Here is a 26,959-nt window from a genome sequence, read left to right as displayed (position 1 = left end):
CCTTACCATTGGCCTATACCTTTGAGGAAATGTAAAACAAGCAATTCAGACTTGAAAAAGGACTCTGGCAAAGCTTTATCAGACCTCTAAGCCAGGGCTCTAATTGCTGCCCATTGCTTTATGCTTGTAGAGTCTGACCTCAATTGTTATTTCCTATGTTAACTTGAGGGAGAGGTTCAGCAGGTTCTCAGGAAATACAGGGACCTGCACCTCCCCCAGGCCAACCTCTGCGCATTGCAGCTCCCTAAGTAAGACCAGTATTGTTAGAAGCCTAGAGGGGTTCTAACAATCCTGCTTCATTTAAGGGTCCACTGGACTCCACAGCATCCAGCCGCTCGCCAAGCCCTAGAAAAATTGCTGTGGGAGCCACCGCCTGCTCCAAGGAGTTCTGCCAGCCTAGGGCCCCCGCCCCCGCCCTAGGGGAGCCCGCGTGCTGGCCCGGGGCCAGAGCCGGCCCGGCTCTAGGGCGCACCAGGGGAGCAGGACTCGGTACCGAGCCAAGTGAGCCCCAAGGGCCCCGCACGGGCGTGGGAGATACTGTAGACCCACAGGGCATTCCCCCCCGGAAGGCGTCTCCGGCCACGCGGTGGTCAGGCCACTGGGCGTCCGGCATTTGGCTTTAAACACCTTGGCCCTTTATTAAACCTCTTTGGGTCCACCCGCCTTATGGCAGCAGCGTGGCCTCCCAGCCACGCAGCCGAGACCCCACGACGGGGACCGGCCGGCCAGGCCTCCCCCACTGCGCGCCGGGGCCCCGCCCCCGACACCGTCGCTCCGCTTTACGGCGGAGGCCGCGCCACGACGTGGGCGGCCGTACAGCGCCCCCGCCCCTTGCGGGCGCGGAGCGGCTTCCCCACGCCCCCCTCGCGTCGGGCCCGCACCATGGCCGGCCTCGCTCCGCGCGTCGACTACTTGGCGGGCTTCCGCTGCCCGCTCGGGGGCCTCCCGGCAGGCAAGCCCCGCGTGCTGGGCCACGGGGCGCAGATCTTCCTGTCCACCGGGAGGGAGCTGGTCTACGTCTACGACCGCGAGGGGAGGCTGCTGACCGTGAGCGCCGGGGGCCGGGGGCCGGGGGCCCGCTCGGGGCGGGGCGGCTGGGGAGAGGCGGGGCTCCGGGTCATCCCGAGGGGCCGGCGCGTTCCAGGCGGTCGTTTGGAAGTAGTGTGTGCCGTTCTCTGCCTCCCCGACGTCCAGGCGGTGTACAAGTTTCCCGGTCAGGTGTGGCACTTGGAGGCGCTGGCCCTTCGCAGGGCGCTCTACGTCCTGTGCGCCCGGAGGGGCATCTATTGCTTGTCTTTGGACCAGGCGAGCAGGTGAGGAGGGGTCGCTGGGCGGGTCTAAACTGCGGCCCTGCCCTCAGGCACCGCCCTGTGGCCTGTGTGGCCCGCTTGCCCCTGGATTGGGGTCAGAACGAACCCTCACCAGCCCTCTCGTGGTCCTCCGTCGTGGGTGCCCCCACCCCCAGCACCTGCGTTCTCTGACAGGCTGCTGCTCGCAGAGAATCCTCAGGAGACGGGCTGCAGACTGCTGAGTCTGCAGCCAGGAGCAGGACCTGCTTTCTTGGCCTCGGTGGTCCTGTGTCCTCTGGGTTTCTGTGATCCCCGAGTCAGTGGGTAGAGGAGATCCATGTTAAGGAGCCGGGCCCCTCGAGTGCCAGAGCAGAGCCTGGGCGTGGGCCTGCTCACTGCAGGCTTAGGACATAGAAAGATAGTAGGTGCGGTGCAGACATGAGGCCTCGGGGTGCTACAGGTCTGCAGTGAGTTTCCCGGCGGAACACCTTGCTGTGTGTGTGTCCCTGGGTGACCAGTGCTGAGCTGACCAGTCCATGGGGCAGGTGGGAGCGCTGTGGTTGGCCACCTGCTCCCTGCTGAGCCTCCCCCACACTGTTGAAGGACGGTGATGGCCACTGAGACCGCTCCCTGTGAAGGGTCCAGAGCCAGCGTGCTCAGTGGCAGGTTGTCATGGCAGCGTGTGAACATCGTTACTGACAGTTTCCTGTGTTCTCAAAGGTCTGTGAACCAGAATGGTGGGGACGACGAGGACAGGGAGCCCCCTTACCGTGTGATCCCCGTGGACCCAGACACCTGTGTCCTTCCTGACGCCACACTGTGTGCTTTCACTGTGCTCGACTCGGCGCTCGTCACACTGGCGCAGGGCCCCACCCAGTGGAAGGTGCAACTGTTCGAGCGTCCCTGTCCAGGGGAGGACCCCAGGCCCATAGGCCTCATCGGTGAGGTGGAGTTGTCCACCTACACCCCCCCAGCTGGGAGCGCGGGGGAGCCCGGAGCCCCCCGCTTCCTCCCAGTCCTGTGCTGTGTGTCACCACCAGGCTCTGGGGCCCTGCACGGACCCCTTCGGGGTCCTGGGGGCTTCACACTGGAGGGGGCCCTCTTTGGGCTACTCTTTGGAGCTGACCCCTCCCTCCTGGAATCACCTGTGATCGTCTGTGGTCTCCCCGATGGCCAGCTCTGCTCTGTGGTCCTGAAGACCCTGGTCACCTCTCAGTCCGCCCCTGGTGACCCGAAGGCCCTTGTCAAGATCCTCCATCACCTGGAGGAGCCCATCATCTTCATCGGGGCCTTGAGGACAGAGCCACTGGCTGAGGATGTGGAGGACCCGTCCTCTGACTGCCTGGTGGCGCTTGGTCACCATGGCCGGACGCTGGCCATCAAGGCCAGCTGGGACGAGGCAGGGAACCTGGTGCCAGAGCTGCGGGAGTACTGCCTGCCAGGGCCCGTGCTCTGTGCAGCGTGCTGCAGGGATGGCCGTGTGTACCACAGCACCCCTTCCAACCTCTGTGTGGTGGACCTGGCTCAGGGAGGTGCCCACAAGGACCCCATGCAGCCCAACGGGGGTCCAGGAGGCCTGCCCTCTCTGCTGTGTCCAGCCAGCTTAAGTGTCTGCAGTGTCGTCACTCTCTGTGTGTCATCTAGCATGGCTGAAGGTATGAGCCACTGTTTAAACCTGAAAAACCGAAGCCTTGGGGCCAGGTGGACTGCCCCCAGCCCATGGTCAGTCTTCTTCTCAGTGAACTGACCTGTCCCTGCCTCATTCCTGTCTTCCATAAGCCTGACAGGGCAGGCTTATCCTCACCTAGCATAGCTTCGTGGTTGACAGTCATTGTCATGGGCTCAGGGAGTGCCTGACTGTCCTATGGGTTTAGGAGCAGGTGTGCCACTCTGCCTGGGTGGGGTCTGCACCTGGGTGACCAGGGAAAGTGTCTTCCTGTGACGCTCTTACGTCGCAGGTAGTTCAGGGGAGAACCAAGGGGTTTAGGTCAAGCCTTTACACTTCTGAACACCAGCAAACATCTGCCCCGCTTACCGTGTGGCCTGCTAATGTGCCCACTCTGCACTGGAGGCGGGTGGCATCCAGGAGCTGATGGTGTGTTTTCCCGGATAGAGCCACAGAGGGTTTTAGCTGTGTTTGCCCAATGTTAGGGGGAAAGGGACAGAGCCACCCTACCCCAGGACACATTCATCTTAAGACAGCCTGTGAGTCATCACAGGGCCTGCCATGGACAGTTATCAATGTGAAACAAGTGCTCAGCAGGGAGAGGGCCCTGGGGATGGCAGGGTGTGGGAAGATGCATGGGAGGGGCCTCCCTGTCCAGCTGCCCCACCTTTGGGCAGGGCTCAGCCTCTGGGGAATTGGGGTTAGGGAACAAATATAAGCCTGTTTCCTGGGGGCCCCGCTGGTAGGCCAGTAATGGGGAGCCCCAGAGACTAAGAGCTTCCAGGACAGCCCAGCTAGAGCGACACCACAGTGAGGGGCCCGAACGGCTTCGCCTCATCTGGCTGACACGGTGCCCCCACACAGGTCCTTATATGGCCCCTTTTAGTCCCGTCCATGTACAGTGTGCCACTGGTGCCACATCTGCTGTGCCGTTGTCCCCTCCCAGGTGTGCATAAGGTGAGCACAGGCAGTTCCACCAGCCCCTGGTGCACGTCCCGGCCGTCCTCAGGGCCTCAGGTGGGTGCTGGTTTTCCGCCAGCACTTGTCTTGAGTCCAGGGGCAGCTGCTGGGGGAGTGGCCCTCCCTCCCATTGACTGGTCCCCGCCCATGTCCATCTTCAGGTGGTGTTGAGCTCCTGGCCTTGTCTGCCAAAGGCCGCTTAATGACCTGCAGCCTGGACCTGGGCTCTGAGACACCTCGCCCCACCAGAGTGACCATGGCGAATGCTGGCCAAAAAATTAAGGAGTTGCTCTGTGGAATTGGCACGGTCTCCGAGAGGTGAGCAGGGGCCGCGTCCCTGGTAGGTGATGTCCTGGGTGGGAACCGTGGGGCAGTGGTCCAGGCCAGCTGTGCGACTTTGCCTCTGGCCACCAGCAGAACCCCAGGCCTCAGATTGCCTGGCAAAAAGCAGCACTAAAGTCTGCCTGCCTCGGAAGACAGAAGGGGCACCCATTGTCTTCTCAGACCGTCCCCCACCTTTTCCTTGGGGACTCCTCCCCTCGGAGGCCTCCTCCCTGCTCTCAGTGAGGGGGCCAGCGGCCCCTTCCTCTGACCTATTCAGAGAGCAGGCTTCTCTCAGCCCTCACCTGCCCTCCCATGGCCCTGTGTGAGCGTCCATACGCCCTAGACTCCTGTACGTCAGGCCCATTTCTGTAGTGCCACCCTCCAGGCCATCACGGTGGCTACAGAGAAGCGAAGGGACCAACTCAGAACAACTCAGCAAGTGGGGAAGGCCAGCCCGGCCCTGGGCACCATCTGGACCCTGGGGCTGTGGTGGGGACCGCCTCCATGAGCCCCGTGGGCCAGGCCCAGCCCACCACGCACAGGCCTCTCCAGCTCCATCCTCCCTCCTCCTGCTGCCCAGGCGGAGGGATTGGGTCAGAGGTGCGGGTAACATGGGCGCACGGGGAGCTCCTCGAGGCGGGGGCTTGCTCCTCACTTGCTGTTTGTCGAGGAGCAAAGTTGTGGTCCCTCCTGACCCTGGGAGCGGGGGACCTGCCACCCGCCGTCCTGACCTTCGCTCCTCCCTGGGTGCCACATTTGCTCTTCCTAGAGTGTCTTCTCTGAAGAAGGCGGTTGACCGGCGGAATAGGGCCCTGATGTGTCTCAACGAAGCCATGCACGTGGGCTGCGCCCTGCTGTCCCCCCGGGAGGGCCCCCGGCCCATCTCATGCTCCATCACTACCTCCTGGATCCGCCTAGGGCTGCGTGACCTGCTCACTGCCACCTGCCTTCTGGACAACAGCAGTGGCTTCCGCCTGGACCGGGGCTGGGCCTTGTGCGTCCAGGTGCTCGCCAGCCCCCATGCCTCAGAGCTGGACTCGGCCGGCCCGGCCGTGACCTACACCATGCCCGTGGACCGACTCGGTCCCGATGGTCGGCAGGAGGTGACGCTCACCCTGGGCCCTGGCGAGGACGGCGTGCTCAACCTGCCCGTGACAGTGTCCTGCGCGCTCTTCTACAGCCTCAGGGAGGTTGTAGGCGGGGCCCTGGCCCCCTCTGACTCTTTCAAGGACTCCTTGGATGAGTGCCTCCCAGACGTCCTGCCTGGGCAGGAGGGCGTGTGCCTGCCCCTGAGCGAGCACGTGGTGGACGTGCTGCACGCCCTGCGCTTCTCTGACCTGGCCGTGCCCCATACGCAGGCCCCCAGCCCTCTCAGCCCCGCTGGCCACCCTGTGAACACCTTCCTGGCAACTTGCCGCAGGCTGGGCAGTGAGCAGGCAGAACCCACGTCCCTGCGGGCCAAGCACCTGCCCCCGGCAGTGGCTGCAATCAGGGTGTCGGCAGAGCTGCTCAGGGCCGCCTTGGGGGACAGTTACTCAGGTTGGTGGCACTGACTGGCTTCACTCTGGCTGCAGGGCCCTGAGGCCTTCAAGCCCATGGCCTGTACCTGTCTCCTTCAGGTGTGTCCCTGTGCTGTGCCACCCTGCAGTGGCTCCTCGCCGAGAATGCCACTGCAGATGTCGTGAGGGCTCGAGCACTGTCCTCTGTCCAGGGAGTAGCCCCAGATGGGACTGACATCCACCTCACCGTCCATGAGGCAAGCAGGGGGTTGGGTGTCTGTCTGGGGAAGTCGGCCTCGGTGCCAGGGGTTCTCAGTGGGGTCCCTGAGCCAGCAGTGTCTCTGGGTGGCTCAGGGGGGACACCCTCCAGGGGATCAGGACGTGCCTGGCTCTGAGGTGCGGCTGTGCTGGGGCAGGTCCCCAGGGAGGGCCAGGCAGCCGTGCACTGCTCTGCGTGCGTGGCCCCACCCCAGCACTGCTCGGGCTTGCCTTGTGTCCCCAGGAATGGCCCCTGCCACATGAGCCCCAGCCACTCACCCCTAGACCACCAGGGGGCAGCCAGGTCCCCAGCCCCTCCCTCTTGCACACCTTCCTCTCTCAGACCCTCCTGACAGCCCGCCCAGGGTCACATCCACAGACCCTTAGGTTCCAGTGTTAGAGGCGGTCACAGAGCTCAAGTGGCCAGGACATACATCCTGGAGGGTGCTGGATAGAGGCTGTCTTGGGCTCAGGGAGCTGGCCGCTGCCCACACATAGCCCTTTCTGGTCAGGCGAAGACCAGGCTGGTGTCAGGGTTAGGGAGTCCCTGGGCCCTGATTCTGAGGCCTGGCGGTGGCTGTGTATGTGGGAAGGGGGCAGGGCCCTTAGCCCTGTGGGTGCCCAGCACATTCCACGGACGCCAGAGAAAGAGCTGCAAGTCACAGCATCCTCCCCCGAGTCCCCAGGCCCCCAGGGTCCTGCCTTGTGCTCTGTGGGTGGAGAGTGAGCCCACTGCCCTGGCCCTCAGCCTGTCCTTGCCAGTCTTCAGCTCACTGCAGTCAAAACCTCTGGAGGTCACTTGAGCTCTGACGTTGACCATCCAGCCCACTCTGTTTTCATGCCTGAAACCTTGACCCTGCTGTCAGGTGACCTGGATCATCCACTGTGGGCTGTGGACGGGGTCCAGGTGTGGGCTGTCCACGGCGGTACGGTCATGGCAGTCACCTTGTTCTCCACTGGGGGCCGTGGGTCTGGTTCCCGAGGGAGCAGGGCTGTACCTAGGTGAGGGAGCAGGTTTACTGTTGGTCAGCTGGCTGGTTCTCCAGGTGGGAGTTGAGGTCGGGTGGGGAGATCGGGCCTGGGCACGCTGGCTGCCCACGACAGTGTAGCGGGCAGCCCAGGCCAGGGAGCTAGGGCCCCAGGGCTGAGGGTAGACACGAGCCCCTCGTGTATGGCAGCTGGCCGTGACTGACCTGTGCCTGGCGGGGCCCATCCAGGCCGTGGAGATCCAGGTGGAGAGCCCCTCTCCAGCCAACATGTGCATGGCCCACCACGCTGTCATCAGGCGCATGCAGGTACGTCAGCCCACCGGCCTGCTGGGTGGCCTCTATGAGGTGGTGGGACAGGACCTTGGGGGTCTGTGGCTCCTTGCATGGGGGTTACAGCCCAGTCTCCCCACTTCTCTCTGCTTCCAAATGCATGTGTCCTACAGGTAAGCTGGGGGGTGGGGGTTTGCTGCTTACCCTCCTGGCAGCAGCCCCCTGGATGGGTGCTCAGAGCCCTCGCAGTTGACAGATTAAAGGGTGCCATCACCACTTAGCACCTGCCATGGTTACCTGGAGGTTTCTGCACTTGGCTGGCTGAGCAGAGGCCATGTGGAGAGGCCATGCCGGAGGTCAGACGCCCTGGGCCCAGGTCACGGGACGAGGTGTCGGCTTGTCTGAGCCTCCATGTCTTTGCCCAGGAAGTGGGAGTTGGCAACCGCCCCCTCTGCAGCCCTGGGACCCGGCCACCTCATGCGGGAGCAGGCTGCTGCAATCCCATGTGGGCGCTGGGGCCACGACTCCCGAGCCTGAGAAGGTCTTCACGTTCCAGAAGAAAGTGTTGCAGCCCATCTCCTCCCACACAGGGCTCTGGTCGCAGCACCAGCCGACCTGGACTTTTCCTAAGTGTGGTGTCTGCGTCAGCCTCCCCTGGGACTTAGCAGTGCACGTGCTCAGGCCCCTGCCCAGTCTGAGAACCAGAGAGCCTGCGGTCTGAGCTTTGACGAGCCTCTGAGGGCTGCTGCTCTGGACCCCGCTGTGCCCAGGCAAGCCCGATGCCCTGCGGCAGTCCCAGCCAGCTCAGGAATCTAGCCCTGAACTTCAAGTCTTCAGGATGGTCTCCAGGGCTGTGGTGCTGCCTGTCGGGGGCTCTGCCCGTCAGTGACACCGTCCTCAGACTGCTCACGTTCCATGCCGAGAGCTGTCCAGCTCCCACGTTCCTCGGCCCAGTGGAGCCAAGCCGTCCCCTCACTGGGCCTCATGTGCGGGCCGTCCCCAGACCCTGTGGTGCATGGCAGCCACGAGGTGGACAGTTAGCTGCTCGGTTCTGGGACCCTGCCTGGTGTGCAGCGTCTACTTTGGGCTGCCCCTCCTGCTCCCCCTCGCAGTCTCTGCGCTTTGTGCCAGTGGGGGCCTCGCTGTGTACACCTGTCCACACTGGATCTGAGCCTCGGGAGCCCATGGGACTGGAGCAGCTCAAGTGGGCTGAGGGAACATGCTGACCGGCTGGAGCAAGGCCTGAAGGCAGCTCAGGACGGGAGGGCGGGCAGTGGGGGGGAAGAACTGAGGTGGTCAGGCTGGGGCTGGTGTGTGCCTGCACGTGCAGGCGAGGCCCTGAGGCTTCTGGGGGGAAATGGGGATGGAGCGGGGAGACCAAAGGGGTGGATGTAGGGGCGGGAAGGGGCCACCTGGCTCAGGAAGTGCACTCCCCAGCTACCTGCCCCGTGTCTCCCCAGAGGATGGTCCTGGAACAGGCTGCCCAGGGCTCCAACCCACCTGACGTCCGCATGCAGTATTTGCACCAGATCCAAGCCAACCACGAGGTGAGGCCCCAGACCTCCCACGAGCCTGGGCAGTGAGGACCAGCCCCAGCCAGGCTCCTGGGTCCCAGCTGGCAGGGCCCACCCAGTCCTCAGCACTGAGGTAGGAGGGGGCAGAGAGTGGGTGATGTCACTTCTGGCTCTGGCCCCGCTCCTACCTGTTGGCTAGGACCCTTCTGTCACCTGGGGAGCAAGATCTCTCCTTCAGCCGGCCACTCTTCTGTTCTGAGGGGTCTTCAGTGGCCAGGTAGGTGTCCCATGCTGTAAGGCCACAGATGAGTGTTTTTCCTGGATTGCCTACCATGTCTCAAGGAGGATTTGTGTGTGACGGGTGTCCCCCAGAGGGACCCGGTGACATGCCCAGTGGGAGGGTGAGGGACCTATCCACTGTCAGCTCCCCCCCTGCAGATGCTGCTGCGAGAGGTGCAAACGCTGCGTGACCGACTGTGCACAGAGGACGAAGCCCGCTCCTGTGCCACGGCCGAGAGGCTCCTGCAGGTGCACAGGGAGCTCCGCAGCCCCAGCCTCCTGCTGCTGTGACACCAGGTGGGCCTGCTGGCAACTCAGTGCCTGCGTGCTTTTATGGGGAAAAACCCGGGACTCAAAAGGCAACTGACAGGCTTCGGAGCTGGGACGCAGTTGCTGGCTGGTTGTGGCAGCGGGGGCCTGGGGATGAGCTTCCTGGCGCTGCATGGCCCCCATGTGGCCACCTGGCCACCCTCACGGTGGTGTAGACTGTAAATCGAGTTTCAGGGCAGCCACCTGGGCCCCGCCCCACCCCCCTGGGGTCACGGCCTCCACCCACATGGCTCCGTTCCCTTCCTCCACAGCTGCCCACAGCCTCCGCACTGTTGCTGCTGTGTGGTCTCCCACCCAGTGCGCTCAGGTTGGATCAGCGATGTCCCCTCCACTGAGAAGCCTGGCCCAGAACATGGGGTGCAGACCCCAGGGCAGGAGCGGTGTTGCCCAGGCGGCCTGCGAAGGCCATGGAGAGAGACGGCTCAGGCTGGGACTTGGGGTGGGGAGTTTGGATCTGGCTGTTGCTGTTCCTGGAGGCACCCGCTCGGGGCACCTCAGCCCTGCCTGCACTGCTGGGGTCACCAAGTGGGAGGTGTTCCCTGTGGCCAAAGCACAAAGACCAAGGGGGGGTGCTCCTGGGTGTGGCTTGGGCTGGGGCTACAGCATTTCCAGGGCCCTTCAGCAGGGTGGGCCCCGCGGTGCTAGTCTTTTCCATGTTTGCTGAGATGACTCTTGGGTCTGTGAAGGCCCCTGCTGCCATGACAACTGACCCTTTCTGTTGAGCTGCCTCCAACTCTGCAGTTTTGTTACCCCTCCCCCTCTGTTGGGTGGCGGCTTTGACTTGAATTCCTGGGGGCCCCCCAGCTCTGTCCACACCCCACTAAGTCTGGTGCCGCTGCACTGCCCAGGTGGGCCCTGCACTGGCCTCCGTGGCCCTGGGGCCAGCTCTGGAGCCCCCAGCTCACAGAGCAGTCCATGCAGCTCACCCATCGGCCCTTTCGGTCATGAGGGCCCCTCTCTGGAGGACCAAGGCCACCTTGTCACCCTCCACAAAGGAAGAAGAGCCAGCAGGGTCCTCCGAGTCAGGGTCTAGGAGAGTGGATGGTCACTGCATAGACCCCACACTGGGGGGGTTCTCCAGGGCAGGAGGGAGGACATGCAGATGGCCAGCCCACCCAGGACTGCCCTCATCTCATGTTGGCTGGGAGCAGCTGTGACAGTGACCTCCACGGCGAGCGAGCAGGTTCCCCAGCCTGTGCTGGCCCAGTGGTCCCTACGCAACCTGAAGGGAGGCCCCGGCCCAGCCTGGGAAGGCTCTGTGCCCTCAGCAGCAGCATGCCCAGCTGTTCTCAAGGGTCACCCTTCTGTCACTTTTCTGAGTTCCATGGGGGTGGATGGAGTGGCCAGGTCAGTCCACAGGTACCCTGAGACAGACAAGCCCTGTGGGAGTAGGCAGAGGACAACACTCAAAGGGCCCGTGCCTGCCACAGAGAAGGGTGACGCGTCCCAGGCCCTGCCCCAGCACCCCCACTCTCCAGCACAAGCTGCATGGAGCCCAGAGCAGACCTGGATCTTTTGTTGGCCTGCAGGACTCACCTACCCAGACCCCCGTGGATGCCAGCAGGTCGGGGACGGTGTCAGAGCAGCTGCCCTCTGTCATGCCCTCGCCAGCGTTTTCTCCAGCCCCGAGAACCTCAGCTCTGCAGGGGGTGGCGGGCACCAGTGTGGTGTACAGAGGAGCAACACTGGGCCATCGCCCCAGGTACCAGGGGGTCTCCTGGCCGTCCCTCGTCCCCACTGTGTAGCTCATGACAGATGGTGGTGGTCACAGAGCTGAGAGCTATCCTAGCAAGCCTGCCACCTCTGCTGGGTTCTCAAGGAAAACACTCAAGACGTGAGCGCTGCTCTGCCTGGGACCCGGTGGGAGCAGTGGGAGGGACCTCTCCTGCCTGCCTGCCATGGACGCGGTGATGCTGATTCAGGCAGACGGCCATGTTAGGTGCACACTGCAGTGTCCCGAAAAGGAGAAAAACTACACATACACCTAAAGAGCAAAAGGGGGGTAAAACGGAGTAATGGGGGAAACCTGATAAGTCAGAGGAGACAGGAAAGGAGGGACAGGACTAATAGGACACAAACCACAAGGTGACACACCTCAACCCAGCAGTGACACGTAGTGAGCGAGCTGGGTGAACAATCAAGACCCAACTGCAGCAAGGAAAGTACCCAAAGACAGGGCGGTGTGGGATGGGTGCTTGGGGACGTACAGCCAGGAGAAGTGACACTCCACATTGAGCCGCTCAGGGAGCCGCCTGGGCCACAGACGTGTCCCAGGAGCCCTCATCTGCCCCTTCTCAGCATCCCCTTGGCCAGAGTGGGCACCACACTGCACACCACACGCCCTTTTGCAGTTCCCTGCTGTGTATGAGGCCCCAGGCTGGCCACCACAGTGACATCCCCTGCACACAGTCCAAGCTACCTCAGCCACAGTGTCCCTCTCCATACAGTCCCAGCCGGTGCCAGGGTGTCACTACTACCCCAGCTGGCCCCTTCCGAGGATCCCCAGGCACTGTCCCCTGCCTCCTCTCTCCGGTGGCTGCCTGGCTGAGGTCAGGGAAAGTGAGACCCCTCCCTGACACCATGCGGGGTCAGGGAACGGAGGCCTGCTGCTGCTGCCTTAGGCTCAGCACCCTGGCGCGTGCGCCCCCAATCCTTCGTCCCAGACGCCACCAGGGGGCAGCTCAGAGCCACCTACTGCCCGGCCTGGGGATCCAGCGTCAGTTCACAGGGTCAGCTAGTGCCAGCCCACACAAATCCCCGCCTTTCTTTGTCCCTTAGGTGCAGGGAGGGCAGTGAGGTCCCTGGAGAGGGGCTACACGGAGGCTTGGGAGGTTGTGCTGGCAGGTCCTCCCCACCCCCAGAACGCCTCTCATCCATTTCCTCAACCTGACATCTGATCTTCCCGAACCTATTCTGCACCCCCTCCTGCTGCCCTCCTTTCTTAAAGTGCCCCATTCCCACGGACCTGCCTCCTCGGGACTCACTGGAGGGGGGTCTTCAGGCCCCAAGCCAGAGCTAGGGCTGCCCCTGGGTGGGGAGAGGGCTTGGGCCTAGGGGAAGGGCAGCGAAGGTGTCATCTTTGGGTGAGGTCATCCTCCTTCTGGGCTCCAGGCTTTCCCTCAGGCTGCCTCCTACCTGCACCCTACCCCCCCAGTCCCTCATAACCCCATCTTCAAGGTCCTGACCAATCCCAGGAGGCATGTCTTCCACCCCGCCCCCACCTTGGAAGGCACAGGTCACCCAGCCCATCCAAGAAGCCTTGGCCTAAGGAGGGGTCCTTGTGGGCTGTGTGGGGAGATACGTGGTGAACCATGGGCTTTGTCCCATCATTCACTCTGGCCATAGGGTGGGCAGAGTGCTTGGGGGCTGGGCAGGTGAGGAGCTCTGTATGCAAGTTGGGGGGAGAGGTTGGCCTGTGAGCTCCCTTCCTGGGCTCAGTGTGGCTGGGTGGCTGGAGCTGAGAAGGCCCCTGTGGCTGGCCATCTGTGGCCCTGTTGGGGAGGGTGGGGGTCGCTTTTCCATCATGCCTCTTGGGGATTCCCTAAGACCCTGCACCTGAGGAGAGGCGCAGTGATGCTCCATGGAGACACGCTGACCCCATAGACCTCTAACAGGCTTGCCTTGCCCCCATGCTGGGTGGAAAGGAGCTGTGTGGGAGACAGGACAGGAGACCCAGGGCTGTGGTTGTGCAGGATGGGGGTGGGGGGCGCGTTAATCGGCTGGCCCCTCCTCCCGGACAAGGCCCCCAACCCTGGGTTTCCCGGGCGTGAGGGATAGAGAAGTCGAGAAACCATCGCAGGAACCCCGGGGCTGACCCGGGAGGGCTGCCGCGGGCGGGACGCGCGTCCAGGCTCTGAGCTGAGCGACGAGGCCCATCCCCCCGCTCGCAGCGCCAGCGCGCGCGGCCCCAGGTGCAGACCCTTCGCGCCCGCCCCGAACGGCGCCACCGAGCCCGCCAGCCGCTGCGACTCAGACACGGTTTAATGGGGACAACGGGCCGCGCCCTCAGTACTCCCAGAGCGCGACACCGGCGGGTGCGTCCGCATCCGCGCGCAGCAGCCCCGAGGCGCCGCCGCGCAGGTACTTGCCGCTCCGGGCGCGGATGGCCACGCGGCCGCGCTCGCGGAACTCGAAGAGGAAGTCCTCGGCGCGCTCGCCGTCGCTGCATACGCTGCCGTGGCTGCCGGTGTGCCAGAACCCGCCGCCGCGGCCTGGGGGGACCAGAGGGCGTCGGCGGGGGCGCTGCTCCCGGCCCCGCCCACCGCCCCCCCGCCGCGCCCCCCCTCGCTCCGGGCCCCACGCCGCTCGCACCTCGGATCTGGTAGGCGCCGTCGCTGAAGCTCAGATGGAAGACGTCGTAGACCGAGCGGTTGGTGTCTAGCTGGTTGGAGCCGCGGCGGTGGCACACGAAGCCGTCCAGGCCGCGCAGCACCAGGATGGGCCGGTTAATGAGCTTGAGGATGAACTCCTCGTCCTGGCCTGCGGGGAGAGCCTTCCCTGTGCAGGCCGGTAGCGTGGGCCGTAACCCGGCCCGCCCTGAGAGGGCTCTGCGGGACTCGGACGGGCAAGGTCCTGCCGCCGCGAGGCCGGGCTCACAGAAGTGCAGTGGACATAAGGGCTCCCTGGGATCTAACTGCTCCCCTGATGTTAACAGTGATGACCTTGACCAGCAAGTGTGGCCACTGCCAGAGCAGCAGCACTTCCATGGCGCGGGAGGGGTGGGGGACACTGATGGACACGGTCTCTGAGCAGGTGCCGCCCCTGGACAGAGGTCCCAGCTGGCCAGGCGGGGAGTGCTCACCCACGAAATCACTGATGGCCGCCAGCTGCCCGTTCTTCTTCATGCACACGTAGCGCCCATTACTGGCCTTGAGGGCCACCCGCCGGCCACGCCACTCCATCTCAAACATGGTTGTAGCAGAACTGGAGGGGTAGGGCAAGGTCCTTTCAGAGCAGCAGGATGTGGGGGCTCAGGGTCAGGGCTTCCCATCCCTTCAGGGCCAGTACCACTCCCCCCAGGGACACACCCACCACCTTTAAGAGCTGTCCCCCACCCCAATGAAGATTCTCTCTTGGCTGGGCGGCTACAACGTCCTTGTGGTTGAGGTAGGGGGGGTGATGGTGGTGGGGGAATGACGGGGATGTGAGGAGGGTGGTGGTGGCAGGGATGGTGGTGGAGATAGTGGTGGTGATGGTGGTGGAGGTGGAAGTGAAGGTGCGGATGGAGACAGCGATGGTGCACTCACACTTGTGTGGCTGTGGCCTGGATGCCCCCGTGGGTGACCAGGGTCCAGTAGCCCCCAGTGCTGGAGTAGAAGGTGCACTTCTTTGTCTCCCGGTCAATTTGCATCAGGAAGGTCTCATGATCCAATTCTTCATCTTGGTTGGCTGAGACGTTGACCCCTGGAGGGAGGAGATGGGAAGCCCCTCACGCCTCTCCCTGGGTGGGTAGGGAGCAGAGGGATGGGGAAGCATGCTCTTGGGGCAACCCCAAAGCCGGAGGGGGTCTCATCTAGAACCTGAGAAGATTTGGAAGGCATTTTTCAGGGTCTGGGAGCTCTGTCCCCAGGGCCATGTGGGCACATGGATCCACACATGCTGCTCCCTAAAGGCCCTGCCCAGCTCACACCACAGCCCAGGAGCCAGGCCTTTCTGTGCCAGCAAATCCCCTGCCTCCATTAATCGGCAGATAATCTGCTGGCTCCGCTCTAGACCTGGCACTTCCCCCGCCTTTATTTATAACTCACTCCTAAGCCACTGTGTGGGCACAGTGGGGTCCCTGTCCCCAGTGCTGTGGCCTGGGACATAGCCAAGGCCTGGGGTCCACTCCCAGGCACTGCGCAGAGGCTGGCCCCCGGTCAGCTCCCCGTCCCTGCACTCACATGTGAGGGGTTTCCCAGGAGCCCTGGGGGAGGGACTGGGGGCATCTATGCTGAGGGTAGGGGGGCAGCAAACAGGCGCTGGAGCCGCCCCAGTATCTTCCCATAAACCGAGTCTTTGTTTCTATGGCAACTGGCCAGTCCAATTGGTGTGTCAGATCACAAAGTTCCCCACAAGCTGTGGCATGTCCAGGAGGGGTGGTGGCAGAGCGCGCTCAGGGCCTGAGGGTCGGGGCCACATCCCGTCCAACCCTCCCTAGAAAGGAAAGGCAGGCACCCAGCAGGGCTGGCACTGGAGAGCCTGGGGCCTCCCACCCCCCATCGGCTCCCAAAGGCTGCTCCCTCCAGAATCCCCAGGCTGGGCTTCCCTCTCATGCGGGTCACTGCTCAGAGGCAAAGAAGGTGGCCTGGCATTTTCACGGGCATCCCCACTGTCCGTCAGCAGTCCTGAACTAAGTGAGCACATGCTGCCCTGGGCCCGCAGTCCGATAGCACAGAAAACGGCCCTTCCCTCCTGGCACCCATCGTCTGCAGGGAGCGGCAGATGACAAAACGGTGTGTCCACTGTCCAAGAACACTGTGGGCCTTGGCCGGGGACAGCCTCACCAGCCTCGCAGGAAGGTGACACTGAAGCACACCTGAGGGGATGAGGGAGCCATCGCACAGGTGGCAAGGCAGGAGCAAGACCAGGGGTCCTGAGGCCGGGGACCGCATGCCTCTGCCGCCATCTCTAAGGCCAACCCTGGTGGTGTCCCCAGTGAGCCCATGCACACACCCTCCAGACAGGACGTGTTCCAGGGGCCCCATCTCACACAGCCATCTGCTTCTGGGGCCCTGACCTGAGGTGGGAGAGGCGTCTGGAGTCCTGGTTGGTGCCAATCCCCAGGAGGGATTGGTTGAGAGGTGGGTATGTGAGCACCAAAGGGTGTCTGGGGGTATTTATGGAAGAACCTTCCTTACTCCCGCGAAGACATGAGAAGAGCCAGAGCTGCTTTTTCCTCTGGACTTTGTCCATCTGAACGTGAGTCCTAGGATAGCAGTGACCACCATGAGGGCACTGGCTTGAGGTCAGACCAGTCCTAGGACAGTGGTTCCACAAGGAGCAATGAGCAGAAGACTTTGGTGACACCACTGAGCTGCTAATGCTGTCCTGCCTGGGATCCCAGCAAGCCCTTGCCTACAGACTCCCCTTTATAAGATAATTAATGTCCTTGTGGCTTTTGACAGTTTGCAGCCATTTTTTGTTATTGCAGCAAAAATCGCTGCCTGTGGCGGGGCCGTCAGCACCACCATGGCAGTGAAGGCCAGCAGTGAGGGCGGCAGAAACAAGCAGAGCCTGGCTGATGAAGGCAGGAAGAAAAGGTGTCAGGAGGAGAAACCAGGCCAGCCAGGTGCTCACAGACACCCCAGGCGACTGGAGACGGGTTTAGGGGTTGCGTGGCAGGGAAGATGACCGAGATCAAGGCTGCTACTCTGCAGAACCCACTGCTCCAGCTGCCTGTGGTCTAGGGGCACCACCACCCCTGGACTAAGTGCCACATCCTGCTTCCTCACACTCTGCTTGCCCAGTCTACATCAGAACACCTGGGGTCACGTGCCCTCAGGCTTATTGCAAGGGAAGTGAGGAGACAAATGTGGGGTACCTTGGCTTCTACAGTGGGAGGTGGATCTGATTGTTAGTGGGGGATTCCCCCAAAAAAGGGATGGTGTCAGATTCAGGGTGGTCCAGAAAATGACAAATAGTCCATTCAGGCCCATCCCTCACCATCACCATCTCTACACCACCACCAGCATCACTACCAAGAACAACACCAAAATCACCATCACCAAACCAACACCAACACTAGCAACACCACCATCACTACCATCACCAAAATACCACTATCACCAGCACTACCAACAACACCATCACTACCAACACCACCAGAATCACTAGCAGAACCACCAGCACCGTCTCTGTCACCACAGCCACTCTTACCATCACCTCCAACAGCCTTGCTCGCAAGCTGAACATGTCCAGCCTCTCCTTTGACTCAGGAAGCTCGTTCACATCGTAGCCCACATTTCACTGACAAGCCTTGGCCGAGGCCAGAAGCTAGTGTGGGAAGAACCAGGGCTGTTCATCCTCTGTTGTACCCCAGGACCTGGCCACATGCCAGGACAGGTGCACAGGACATGTTTGTTGAATGCCCGCTCCTGTGCTGGACTGGCCTTGAGGACCTTGACTGCAGGCAGGGGCCCCTATAACCACAGCTGGGCCACTCCTCCAAGGTGCTCATGACTGGGGATCTGCCATCTGGATCGGGGGTGGCAGTGTGCCAGGTCAGGGTATGCCCAGCCATTCTTCTTGCACAGAGGCAAGAGCCCAAGTGGGTGGCAGCTGAGACTGCTGGCCTGGGGCCGGACAAGGACCCATGGGTCAGGAACACGGGTGTGGGGACCGCTGCTCTGCCCCACTCCACTCCTGCTGGCTCCTTGCCCTGCCCTTGGCACCTCCCCAATTTCCTTTAAAGTTCAGAAAGTGGGGTGGTACGAGATAAGAGGTGGAGAGTGGGGAGCAGCCCAGTATGGGCATGGCCTACCCTCCTGCCCTTCATAGTAGTGGGCCTGGGCCTCGCTTACCGCCAGCTAGGCACTGCCCGTGCTGCATTCAGCAGCTGCCCAGCTGTCCTGAGACAGACTCCTTCTTGTAACACTGAAGCCAGCAGCCCTCAGTGGGGACCCCACACATGGTCCACGGCCCAGCCACCTGCGTTGTGTACCTCCACACACATCCGTCTTCACCCACATGGATGCGATGCCACTCCCCCACGCGGCCCCACACTGAGGTCAGGGTGGCCGGCCCCATGCTCCCTCATTACCTTGCCGCACAGACACGTAGCGGTGGTTGGCAGCCACCATCACTACCTGTGGGTGACTCTCCTCCAGGTCAAACAGCTCGTCCTTGCTGGGCCGTGTGTTGCGACCAGCCCTGAGTGTGCCGGTGGGTCCCACGGGCGCCAGGTAGAGGCCATCGCAGTCCTTGAAGGCCAGTTTGCCTGCCTTGAACTCGAGTGTGTAGCGGGTGTGGGCCTCAGGCTCCCAGACCAGGCGGCCGTCGCTGCGCAGGTAGCGGCTGTCACAGGACTTAAGGCAGTACTGCCGGTTCTGGAAGATGAGGGTGATGAGCGCGTCCACGCCCCACGGCGTGTTGCTGTCGGCCACGATCTCGTCCTCCTGCGGGCACAGGTGTGCATAGCGCCTCCGGCTCACGCTCAGCAGGTGGGCCTGCGGGTGGATGGCCAGGTGCACAGTCCACAGTTCAGCCGGAGAGATGGCGGTGGCGAAGCAAGACAGCCGGTCCTCAGTGCCACCAAAGAAGCGGCCGTGTGGCTCCGACTGCAGCACCCAGCGCCCGTCGGGCTGCGGCAAGACCAGGAAGCGGCAGTCACGGCCCGGCCGCTCTGCCTCGCAGGCCACGCGCCCATCTTCCTCGGCAGACAGGTAGCGACCCAGATGGCTGCTGCGGAACAGCACGGCGGTGCCCTGGCCTGGGTAGGGCTCCAGCACCCATATCTGCTTCCTCTTGAGGCTGGGAGCCGAGGCATTGACCTTGAAGCCAAAGCTCTCGGCCGTCAGGTACCGGTCAGTGTCATTGACGAGGCCAAACTGGATCTTCAGCACCTGGTGCAGGCCGTTGGTGGGCATCTTGGAGACAGGCCCGAGAGGGGCTGGGAAGCTCTCTGCGCGCTCACGGCCCCCAAGGTCCCCCAGAGACCCAGCCCCCAGGCCCTGCCGGCGTCATGGACCCACTGCCCGCTCGGATGCCGCCTCTGACCAGTGGCCGCGGGCCCGAGCACCTCTTACATGACCAGCAGGCAGGAGAGGGCGGGTGGGAGGCGGATCAGAGCTGTGCCGGCTTAGGGACAGTGGCTGCCTGTCCTTACCCCAGCTTGGATTTCAGCCACTCCTGGACTGCACCGGGCCGGACCCGGGGCCTCGGGGCTGGAGAGCGCCCCCACCGCAGACCTGACCTCTTCCTTGTGCTCGCCAGCGGCTGCTGGGGCCCCCGGCTGCTGGGGCCTGCGGCTCGGGCCCTGTGCCCCGCCTTGTGGCTCCTGCACCTCTTGGGCTCTCTCCTTGCCCCACCCCAGCACCCCCAGACCCACTGCAGGGACTCACCAGCCCAACCCAGATCTTTCCCGATGTAGAAAAAGCTGCCTGGTGGAAAGCTCACAGTGCAGCCGCAACCCGATCACAGCCCTCCACCCTCAGCAGCCGCCAGGTCCTCGGCCAGATCCAGTTACGGCTTCTATGATTCCTGCTGCCAGGAGCACGGCAAGGCCTCCCACCCGGGGCGCCTGCAGCCTGTGTCATGTGCTGTCCCCTGAGGCTGCCCCTCGACCACAGTCCACAGCCCTGAGTTGATGCTTCCTCAAGGGTGGCCTGGGCTGGGAAAGGGGCAAGCAGGTCTGTCGGTGCCAGTGAGCAGGCCAGGCGCCCCTGTCCGGGCAGCTGTGGCACCCGGACCGGAGCCAGGGTGCAGGCAGTGTGGAGAGGCAGCTGCTCACCGTGCTCACACCAGGCCGGTGGCCTGGTTGTGCTGGGCCCTAGAGAAAGGGCCCTGCTTAGGGCCAAGATGGCAGCTATACGATGGAGACAGATACCAGCGAATGTGTTGCACAGGGTAGGGCGACAGGAGAGCGTGATTGTGGAGCAGACAGTGTCATCCTGGGGGGCACAGGGAGGTCACAAGCGGTCGGACCCACGTCAGAGGGCCCAGCTCTGAGCTGAGCTCTGTGCCCTGAGCACCTCATGGGGTCCGTGAGGCTTCTCCCTCCTCTATGGGTGAGCTCTGGTCAAGCCAGCCTTGTTGGGTGGCCTGGGGGAGCCCTGAACTGCCATCCACATTACCACAGAAACTGGCCTGACTGCGGGAGTGTTTGTGGGGTTGGGTCCCGGGGACCATGCAGGGATGAGGCCAGCTGGCGAGGAGAGGCCAGGAGCTGGTCACCTTTGGCCCCAGCGCCACCCTGTCCCTGCTGCTGGGGCCTCCCAGTGGTACCCCCTCGCCACTGAGCCCCAGGGGTCAGTCTTTGGGGACCTGCAGTGGGCCCACTCAGCCTGGTCATGCCTGTCTGTCTCCTGCACCTGCCTCAGGGGCCAGGAGCCAAGTAGTGAAACCGGAGCTGCCCAACCTGGGCCTGAGCCAGCCTTGGTGTCCTCTTCCTCGTCACAGCGTGTGACCCTCAAGGCGTCCCTGGGGACCAGGACTTGGGACCGTGGGCTACTTCCAGCCATGGCCTCCAGTCTCACCCCATCCTCGTGTGCCCTTGAAGCTCCAGGCAGATGCGCCTCCAACTCTCTTGAGGCCATGATGGGGCTCTATGCTGTGGGGGTCCAGCAGACTGAAAGGAACTGGGGCTGGGCATATGTGGACCCCAGGGAGCAGGCGGGGCAGATGGCACAGGGCCCTTGGTCAGGAATGGGCACAAGGTCAGAGGTCCTTCCTCCATTCTCCCAGCCCTGGGCAGTGACCTAGACTGGCACACACAGACATTGAAGAAGAGACCATCCCCTTGCTGTGTCCGGAGTGGGGTGCAGGGAGGAGACCCGTGCACAAATCCAGGCAACAGCATGGTGCAGGCTGTGGGTCGGCCCCGTGAGGGGCTGGTCTTGGCTCTCCCTGAGGGCTGGCATCGTCCGCCTCTGTGACCCACACTGTGGGGCCCTGTGTGCCCGGCTGGACTGCGTGCCAGGAGCCCCATCTAGGGAGATGCAGTTGGGGATGGGGCCCCTGTCCAGAGATGATGTCCACATAGAACCCCCCCACCTCCCAGGGGCCTGGGCCCAGGCCTCGATGCAGAGAAATGTCCCTGGCTTGTGGTACAAGTCACGGTCCCCCTCCTCCACACCCGAACCCCCAGCCAGGCTGCTAAGGAGCCGGGACATCCGATGTGCATGATGGCCTCATTAGCGCTGACTGGCGTTGGCAGGGTGCTTGCAGGCATCACGTGCCCAGCAGAGGAAGCCCGGCCGCCAGGCACTAAGTGGGTCTGGCTCCGGCAGCCTCTCAGCGGCAGAGCCAAAGTGACTGTGGCCTCTCGATTCCGGGGCCCCACAGCCCCAGGTAGGGGTGGGGTGGGGCTGTCTGGCACTGGACCAGGGGCATGAGCCAAGGGGTGGCCTTTCAGGCCCCAGGAAGAGGTGGGATTCCCAGCCCAGGTTTTCTTAGAGGGAAGGAATTTGCAGTGACCTCCCACTCCCTGCCTCCCCTCAGGACCCCAGGACCCTGTCCAGCTGCTTGCTAGGGTCATGGTTCCTTTCTGGAACAGACCCCCTCTCCCCGCCCCCACAAGGTTCTGGCACATAGTAGGTATTTAACAAGTCCCTGTATTTGGTGTGGCGGGCTGAGCCCTGCAGATAGAGGCTGCAGTGGGGGTGTGAATCTGGGCGTGAGTGTGGGAAAGTACACATGGATGGGGCTGGGCAGAGGGAGCCATGGCCACCTGGGAGCCCATCTCAGAGCCCACTCGCAGGCCCAGCAGGGCGCTCAGTCTGGGCACTGCCCTGGGGAACGTGCTTCAGGGGTCAACGCTCACAGCCCAGTTTACTCAGGTAGTGGGGAGCACCTCTCATGGAGCCCCTCGAAACCCTGTGGCCATGCCCCCTCCCAGAGGCTGTCCACGCAACCATGCACTTGGGGCACACAAACCAGCACTGTGTCCTGTCCAGCCTGCCCTCTGGGGCGTCCAAAATCACTGCCACTCTGGGAGTCCCATTCATCCACCCCTGCTCACCTTTGAACCTGACGTGGTTCCCTCCTGGGGGTGGAGGCAAGTCTCCAGTGTGTGCCCACGACCCCAGGCTGCCACCTGCGACTGCTGGTGGCCCAGGCCTGGGCACAGATGTCAGGCCACCTGATGCACCAACTTTAACATGTTTGACTTGAAGAGGGGTGCCTTTTGCATTTGAGTGAGCAGCACCCCTGGCCCCCTACTTCAAGGAGTGACCATCTGTGGATGGACACAGCCAGATGGAGCCGCATGGCCACAGCAGGGCTTCCCTCAGCAGACGAGTCCCCTCTCAGTGAGTGTCCAGTTGGACCGGGAGCACAGAGTTGTTTCAAGGGCTTCCCAGGCCCCTGACATCCATCCTTTCTTGGGGTGCTGGGGGATGGATGGGCCTGGTCTCTTGGAGGGTCTCCCCGCCACCCCCGGCTACCTGATTAGGCCCCTCTGGGGCTACCAGGGAAAGGCCTCCACCATGGCATGTCTAGACCAGTGGCCCTGGAGCTAGCACTCAGCCTGGGTTCCTGCCAGCATGCTGCCTGCTGCCATGGCGACCAGCGCGTGTGCCAGGCTGGGTGCCCGGGCAACGCTGATGTTGGTGGCGTGAGCTGGCACGGGCCCTGTGTGTGTGCAGGCCGGGGTGGGGGCGAGGGCCGCTCCCCGCCTCAGCTGGCCTGGAGCCCTGGAAACTGGGAAATGGCCCAGGACGGAGGCCCGGGCAGCGCCACCAGCTGACGACCGCCATAGGTCACACCTTTCCCAGACCCAGGACTTAGCCCCTGCTCTGAGGCACATCAGCCACACCTCCTCTTGGGGCAGCGAGGCTCTGAGAATGACCTCACACAGAGGAACCCCCAACACCCCACCTACTTTCCAGAGCTCCCCTCAGCCCCAGGCCCTGGCTGCCTGTGGCAGTTGTTGGCACCCTGCCCCTCCCACAGTCTCCTTGCCCCATAAAGCGAGGACCACCCTGCCGGCCTGGCGCTGGTGGGCACAGCCCAAGGCCCCGATTCCTCTATCCTGGCGTGTCGCCTGCTCCCAGGGTCCACCTTGGCAGGCACCCAGGGCCCAGCCTCCTGCCTTGCTCCTAAACACAGGCCCCCGGCTTGGTTGCCTCATGATTTTTTCATGGTGGAGCTCTCTGCTGCTCCATAGTTCCACTTACACGGCAGGGCTCGTGCTTCTCTTACTCCGGCCTGGGTTGGTTTACTGGAGGCCTGAAGGCGGTTTAGGGTGACAGCTCACCTAGGCAGGGCAGGAGGGAGGGCGCAGTGTTGGGATGGAGTGTGGGAGGGGGCTCCTATGTCTCAGAATGTGCAATGTGTGCAGACACGGGGACACCGGCCTGCACCTCCCACCTGCGCCACGTGAAAACCCACCCACGCCCACCTCCCAGGACCCTCCCCTCCCCCACCCTATGTCCCCTACCTTCCTCTATCACCCTAACCCCCAGGACCCCTATCTACCACCTCCCTACCCTGCCGTTAGCAGGGTAGCTCCTTGAAATACTGGTTTTCGTGGACTCCTCTCCCACCAGGTACCCTCCCACTCCAAGCACAGAGCTACTGGCTGGATGGAGAAACCTGCTTGGGTCTGTCAGGGTAGGAAGCTGTGGCAGTTTCCTGGCTTTTGTCTCTTATAAAGCCATAAGGTGGGGCTTGGGGGTTATGTCTGGCAGGGGAGGGGAAGGAGAGATCAAAGGCTTCTGGACCCCTGCAAGGCTGCAAGTACCAGATGCCGCATGACCACAGGGTGATCTCCCAACACCCAAACCCCAGGACCTTTGCACATACCTAGGACAAGATGGGTGCATTCACAGTAATGTCTGCGAGTGAGCCCCTGGCTGTATGGGGCTCAGAGTGAGGGAGGACCAGACCAACTCCAAAAAAACAGATAGCTATTCATTGCCCACCTGGGTTTCCAGACACATAAGTTCGAAGCCAAGATGTGCCAACACCTGGCATGGACAGTCACAAGCTCACAACTCCACAGGTGACCATGGCAGCCTTTGCCCTGCCCCTGTCCATGTGTACCTTCACACGAAAACACACACACACACACGCATGCAGCACAATGCCACATCTATGTGCAGAGGCTCAGCCATCGTGAAAGAACCGGACCCCTAACACCAGGCACCACAGGCATGGGTTAATACTTACTGTGAGCCAGAAACCTTGCTGGGGACCCAAAAAGGAACTGACTCCATTTCCGATTTCTGAGAAAAAACAGAAGTGGACCATTTCCTCATCCTAAAGTGAGACAGACTCTGCACATGGTCACTGTCCCTTGTCTAACAGCTCCCATCGGGACAGTGCCACCCCACTCACCTCCAGGCTTTAGTGCTGGCCTGCTCATAAAAACCTTCTCACCTATAAATGCTCCACCATAAATGGTACTGAGAACAGGAAGAGGCCTTGGGTGTTAAATATGTGATGGTTTATGACAACTAAACGTGGTACGGAATCCTGGGTTAGGTCAGGAAAAATGCTGTGGAGGACACCACTGGGACAACTGTCATCATGAAATATAGACTGTAGATTAGATAAATGGTGTCATATTGATGTTAAATTGCCTGATTTGTTGTTATATAAGACCATGTCCCTGTTCTTATGAAAAGCACTGAAGTTTTAGGGATACATGGCAGACTGTCTGAGACACACTCCCAAACGGATCTGAAATGAAGAGATAAAAAGAACGAGAAAGCAAGTGTGGCACATGTTAAATAGTGAGTCTGAAGTTATCTCAAAACAAAAAGGTTAAAAATTACAACAACTAGAATTAAAAATTCCACCACTGGGTCAAAAAGAAGTAAAAAAAAGAATCCCAGAAAGTTAATAAAGAAAACAAACAGAAGGAAAAATGGCAATATTAAAGGATTCATCTAGTAAATATGACACCCAATTAATAGAAACCTCCCCCAAAAAGGAACAGAAAAAATAAAACCTAAAGAAACTGTGAAAGAAATAATACAAGAAAATTCCCAAGAACTGAAGGATCTGAGTGGCCAGGGCCTGGGGATGCCTCAGAATGAGACCTCCAGGTCTCAGAGAAAGGGTACCCCTACAAATGCTGGGTTAGCAGGAACAGAGGGAAAAGCCTAAGGGCTCGTGGGGAAGCACGAACAATCGTAGACGCTGATTGGATCAGGACTCAAATGACACCCATTCCCCAATAGTGACGATACAAGCAAGAGCCAGGGAGTCAAGCCTTCAAAATCGGTGGGAACATTTTCAACTTGAAACGCCCTCCCAGGTAGGGTGAAATACAGGACTGTGCCAAACCTGGCAGATGCGAAAGTCAAAATCCTACTGGCACGCTGGGCGGCCCCTGTAAAGTGGGGGATGTTGTGGGGACTGGCGGGAGGGGGTCTCTGAAAGCACTCAGCACAGCTTCAGGTTCCCTCAGTGCTTGTGAGTGGGGGCTGCTCCTGGGCTGATTCACTCCCACAATCCCCAGTGGACACAAGGGTAGAGGCTGACTCATGTGTCACCCAGGGAGGTGGAGGTGGAGATGCTGCCCAGGCCACCTGCCCATGGGCGTCATCTGTCTTTCTTGGACAACGACCTGACCCCAGCCGGGCTCTGTCCACCCCCCACCACTCCACCTTCAAGACCACTTCCCACTTCTGTCCTCTGCTCTTCCCCCCACCCCACCCCTGGCAGCCCATGGGTCCCCACTGCCCTGGTGTAGCACTGCGAGTCCCCCTGAGGCTGACAGTGCCTGAAAAAGCAGAATATACCCACCCCTTTTTATCCCCCAACCCTGGCCTCCCTCAGCCAGCAGGGTGTGTACGGTGGCTCCACCTTTCCTGCTGTGTGACCTGGAACCAACAACCTCTCTGAGCCTCCCTTTCCTTCTCTCTGAATTGATTATCAGTGACCGCCTACTGAGGCACTGGGCATGTATTCAATAGACACAATTCAGGTTCCAGAGTGTTCCCTGGCCTTGGGGTCGCTCTGTGGGTGCTCGTGGTACACCTAGACAAAAGGTGCTCCCGGGCTGAATCAAGCCCCGACCTCCCCTCTTCCGTTGCTCTGAGTGCGGGCTGACCCGGATCCCACCTTTTCTCCCTGCGTCAACACTGGCTAAGGTCACCGGCCACTCCCAAGCCGCTCTGCGTCACTCTCTGGCGGCGGTGACTCAGCGGCCAGCAGGAAGCACCCAGCGCCTCCCCAGACCCGGGAGGGCCGGCGGGCGCTCCCTGGGGGGTGGGGCGGGGCAGGCAGGTGCGGCCGGACTCCTCCTCCGGCCCCAGCGCCCAGCCGCGATAGCGGGACCCACCTGGCGGCCCACCTGGGAATGACAACGGGCCCGCCTCAGAGCTGGGCACTCCGGGCGCGGAGGCCGGACGGGGCGCCACCTCCTGGCCCGGGCCTCCAGCTCGCTGCCTCTTGGGGTAGTGTCCCGCTTCCAGCCTGTGCCACGCAAGAAGAGGTGCTTGCTGAGTGCCGGCACTGCGCCCACCTCGCCCGTCCCCAGGGCTCCGGGTGCCCTGCCCTGGCCACACCCCGCTGGGGTAGAGATGTAGGGGAGGTGTGGGGGAAGGGAGGGGACTTTGGCGCCAGGTCTGAAACCAGCTAACAGTGGGGTTGCAGAATGGCCGCGGGTGGCAGGGCTGCCGCATGGATCGGGACAGGCAGGGAGTTCCAGGCCTCTGGCCCCAGTTTGCGCTGCTTGGGGACTGCCCGCTGCTTTTCTCGCCTGGCCACCCCACCCATCTCTCTGGAGCCCATTTTTCCTGGGGACACTGACGCGGTCCCCAAAGGGTGCAGGGAAAGCCGGTTCAAGGCCAAGGCGCAGGGAAGGGTACGACAGGATGTGTGCACGACAGGCACCGCCCCCGGACCAAATTAGGACGCGCGGCCCTGGGCGGGGCCTAGAGGTGAGCGCCCAGCGGGAGTGGCTCAGCGACCCGCTGGATCAAACCCGCTC

The 26,959-nt window shown here is 62.2% G+C and overlaps 2 protein-coding genes across 5 annotated transcripts; one reads left to right on the top strand and one right to left on the bottom strand.

The window, feature by feature from the left end:
• Window positions 1-589: 589 nt before the first annotated feature.
• On the top strand, window positions 590-10,100 carry FAAP100 (FA core complex associated protein 100). Of its 3 annotated transcripts, XM_019735696.3 has the most exons (10): window positions 593-1,047; window positions 1,195-1,313; window positions 2,010-2,944; window positions 4,077-4,233; window positions 5,009-5,778; window positions 5,859-5,995; window positions 7,175-7,291; window positions 8,716-8,802; window positions 9,208-9,345; window positions 9,630-10,100. In XM_019735696.3, the coding sequence occupies exons 1-9, from the start codon at window positions 667-669 to the stop codon at window positions 9,337-9,339; spliced, it is 2,835 nt and encodes a 944-aa protein (XP_019591255.3). In that variant the 5' UTR covers window positions 593-666; the 3' UTR covers window positions 9,340-9,345; window positions 9,630-10,100. The 3 variants fall into 3 exon arrangements, 1 of the variants encoding a protein (XP_019591255.3); XR_016018029.1 differs by lacking the exons at window positions 8,716-8,802; window positions 9,208-9,345; window positions 9,630-10,100 and adding an exon at window positions 7,846-8,709 and having other exon boundaries at window positions 590-1,047; window positions 5,859-7,291; XR_016018028.1 differs by lacking the exons at window positions 8,716-8,802; window positions 9,208-9,345; window positions 9,630-10,100 and adding an exon at window positions 7,681-8,709 and having other exon boundaries at window positions 590-1,047; window positions 5,859-7,291.
• Window positions 10,101-13,341: 3,241 nt separating this feature from the next.
• On the bottom strand, window positions 13,342-20,764 carry FSCN2 (fascin actin-bundling protein 2, retinal). Of its 2 annotated transcripts, none has more exons than XM_088788897.1 (5): window positions 18,119-20,764; window positions 14,625-14,781; window positions 14,118-14,301; window positions 13,690-13,870; window positions 13,342-13,589 (listed from the first exon to the last, which is right to left on the bottom strand). In XM_088788897.1, the coding sequence occupies exons 1-5, from the start codon at window positions 18,942-18,944 to the stop codon at window positions 13,384-13,386; spliced, it is 1,554 nt and encodes a 517-aa protein (XP_088645023.1). In that variant the 5' UTR covers window positions 18,945-20,764; the 3' UTR covers window positions 13,342-13,383. The 2 variants fall into 2 exon arrangements, with proteins under 2 accessions (XP_088645023.1, XP_019591262.1); XM_019735703.3 differs by having other exon boundaries at window positions 13,690-13,857; window positions 14,180-14,301; window positions 18,119-20,761.
• Window positions 20,765-26,959: the final 6,195 nt, after the last annotated feature.

The sequence above is a fragment of the Rhinolophus sinicus genome, chromosome 12 (assembly GCF_057876585.1).
Source record: "Rhinolophus sinicus isolate RSI-liver-muscle chromosome 12, RSI-T2T, whole genome shotgun sequence".
Classification (NCBI taxonomy): domain Eukaryota; kingdom Metazoa; phylum Chordata; class Mammalia; order Chiroptera; family Rhinolophidae; genus Rhinolophus; species Rhinolophus sinicus.
Note: the sequence above shows the minus strand (reverse complement) of the source record. Positions and strands in the feature narration are given on the sequence as shown.

Coding starts and splice junctions, on each gene's coding strand:
- FAAP100 (XM_019735696.3), top strand. CDS start 667: ATGGCAGCAGCGTGGCCTCCCAGCCACGCAGCCGAGACCCCACGACGG. Junction 4,234..5,008: donor ATTGGCACGGTCTCCGAGAG/GTGAGCAGGGGC, acceptor TGCTCTTCCTAG/AGTGTCTTCTCTGAAGAAGG. Junction 5,779..5,858: donor CTTGGGGGACAGTTACTCAG/GTTGGTGGCACT, acceptor TGTCTCCTTCAG/GTGTGTCCCTGTGCTGTGCC.
- FSCN2 (XM_088788897.1), bottom strand. CDS start 18,944: ATGCCCACCAACGGCCTGCACCAGGTGCTGAAGATCCAGTTTGGCCTC. Junction 13,871..14,117: donor GCGGCACCTGCTCAGAGACC/GTGTCCATCAGT, acceptor TGCACAGGGAAG/GCTCTCCCCGCAGGCCAGGA. Junction 13,590..13,689: donor CGGCGCCTACCAGATCCGAG/GTGCGAGCGGCG, acceptor TGGTCCCCCCAG/GCCGCGGCGGCGGGTTCTGG.